Raw genomic sequence first — 1452 nt, forward strand, 5'->3', positions numbered from 1 at the left:
ATGTCGTCTCTTCTGAGGGAGGAGATGCAGAGAGTTTTATTCCGACCTGCAAAACAGAGATTGATGGAGTTTATTGAGATTGAAGAGCCAACGCATGGAAGACATTTTCTATGTGTCGCAGGTAAATGATCGAGTTGTTGATAAGATATACATTTTTATCAATTACAGTTCATTTTATAAATATCTTGATGGTTCCAGGAACCATTCGAGCTATTTTAGTCATGTTTTTAGATTGAAAATTCCCCTATAACCCAATTATGCAATGTGCATTTTCATTAAAAAGGCTGTTTTAAGGCTTGAAACACATCTATTTTTGTTCACATTTTCATACTTTTCCTTTTTGTGCAGTTGCTAAGGGGAAAGTGGTGCAGTTAAGTATAGTGCGATGTCAGATATCTCAGACGCCACTGAAATCTGGCTCCAAGAAGTCTCCCACCAAACGCTCCAGCATACAGGACTGTTATCGGAGGACGGAGATCTGGTCTCTGCAAGACCTGACTCTAGTTGACGGACGAGATGCTGATGTGGTAATTCAATTCATATTATAATTGCTTATTTGTGCCAAGTTTTTAGAGATGCCAACAAATAATCATGCAAATACCACTACCAGAATTTTAGATTACAATTAAACTGATTGCCTATTCTGACTGATGTTTTTGGATTAATTCTTTGTAGTTATTTGTCTGTTTTTAGAGCTATGTGATTGGATATATTTGTATTTCCTCTTGAAATGTCAGAGGAACATGTCTTTATATCTGCATGTTATTGATTCTTCCCAGAGAAAAATCAACAACATGTGTAACACACTCTATCTGTTGATGTTTTCTTTCACGTATGACCATGAACTGATACTAGTGAATGCTATATTATTTTCTAGCAGGCCAGTGTCTGCCAATACCAATTAATACCAATGTTTAACTGGTAAATTGGTGCTTCCCTAATTATTGTCAAAGTTTTCAATGACTGGCGTATGGAGCAGAATTATTAAAATACATTATAATGACTAAATGAAAGGTGTTGATTTTGTTTTCTCTCTTTTTTTTTTACTTAAAAATCCTCTAAAGCAGTTGATCCCACAGTTTCTAATTGGAGCCCCTCACCTGTATCTAATTAAAGCTGTTTTTTTAAAAGGGCTATGGAAATAAACATTGTAACAGTATTTCACTGTGTCTTTTGCTCAAGGATGATCCGTGTTTCCTGCTGCACTTTGACAAGGTGCGTACAGTGACAGCCATCAGCTGCTCGGCCAAATATGCTTTTGTGCGAGCTCTGGTGGCTCTCAGCGACCAGCACTGTCAGAGGTCACTGAACCTGCGGAACTTTGACTGGGCCTACATCAAGCCCACCTCCTTTTACTCCAACAGAGGAGACTGTGTTGTCTTATCACAGATATGCTTCTATGCATTCAATCTTGTATGTTTGTCCATGTGTCCTGTGCCCCTGGATGCATAG

The 1452-nt window shown here is 38.1% G+C and overlaps 1 protein-coding gene across 1 annotated transcript; it reads left to right on the forward strand.

Moving 5' to 3' along the window:
* exoc1l (exocyst complex component 1 like) lies at positions 1-1452 on the forward strand. Its single transcript, XM_041786399.1, has 3 exons — positions 1-121; positions 349-527; positions 1183-1452. The coding sequence occupies exons 1-3, from the start codon at positions 1-3 to the stop codon at positions 1450-1452; spliced, it is 570 nt and encodes a 189-aa protein (XP_041642333.1).

The sequence above is a fragment of the Cheilinus undulatus genome, linkage group 4 (genome assembly GCF_018320785.1).
Source record: "Cheilinus undulatus linkage group 4, ASM1832078v1, whole genome shotgun sequence".
Taxonomy (NCBI): Eukaryota; Metazoa; Chordata; class Actinopteri; order Labriformes; family Labridae; genus Cheilinus; species Cheilinus undulatus.

What these genes read in the sequence shown, in the direction of transcription:
- exoc1l (XM_041786399.1), top strand. Translation starts at nt 1, where the DNA reads ATGTCGTCTCTTCTGAGGGAGGAGATGCAGAGAGTTTTATTCCGACCT. An exon ending in ACATTTTCTATGTGTCGCAG is followed by an intron (nt 122 to 348) that starts GTAAATGATCGA and finishes CTTTTTGTGCAG; the next exon opens with TTGCTAAGGGGAAAGTGGTG. An exon ending in ACGGACGAGATGCTGATGTG is followed by an intron (nt 528 to 1,182) that starts GTAATTCAATTC and finishes CTTTTGCTCAAG; the next exon opens with GATGATCCGTGTTTCCTGCT.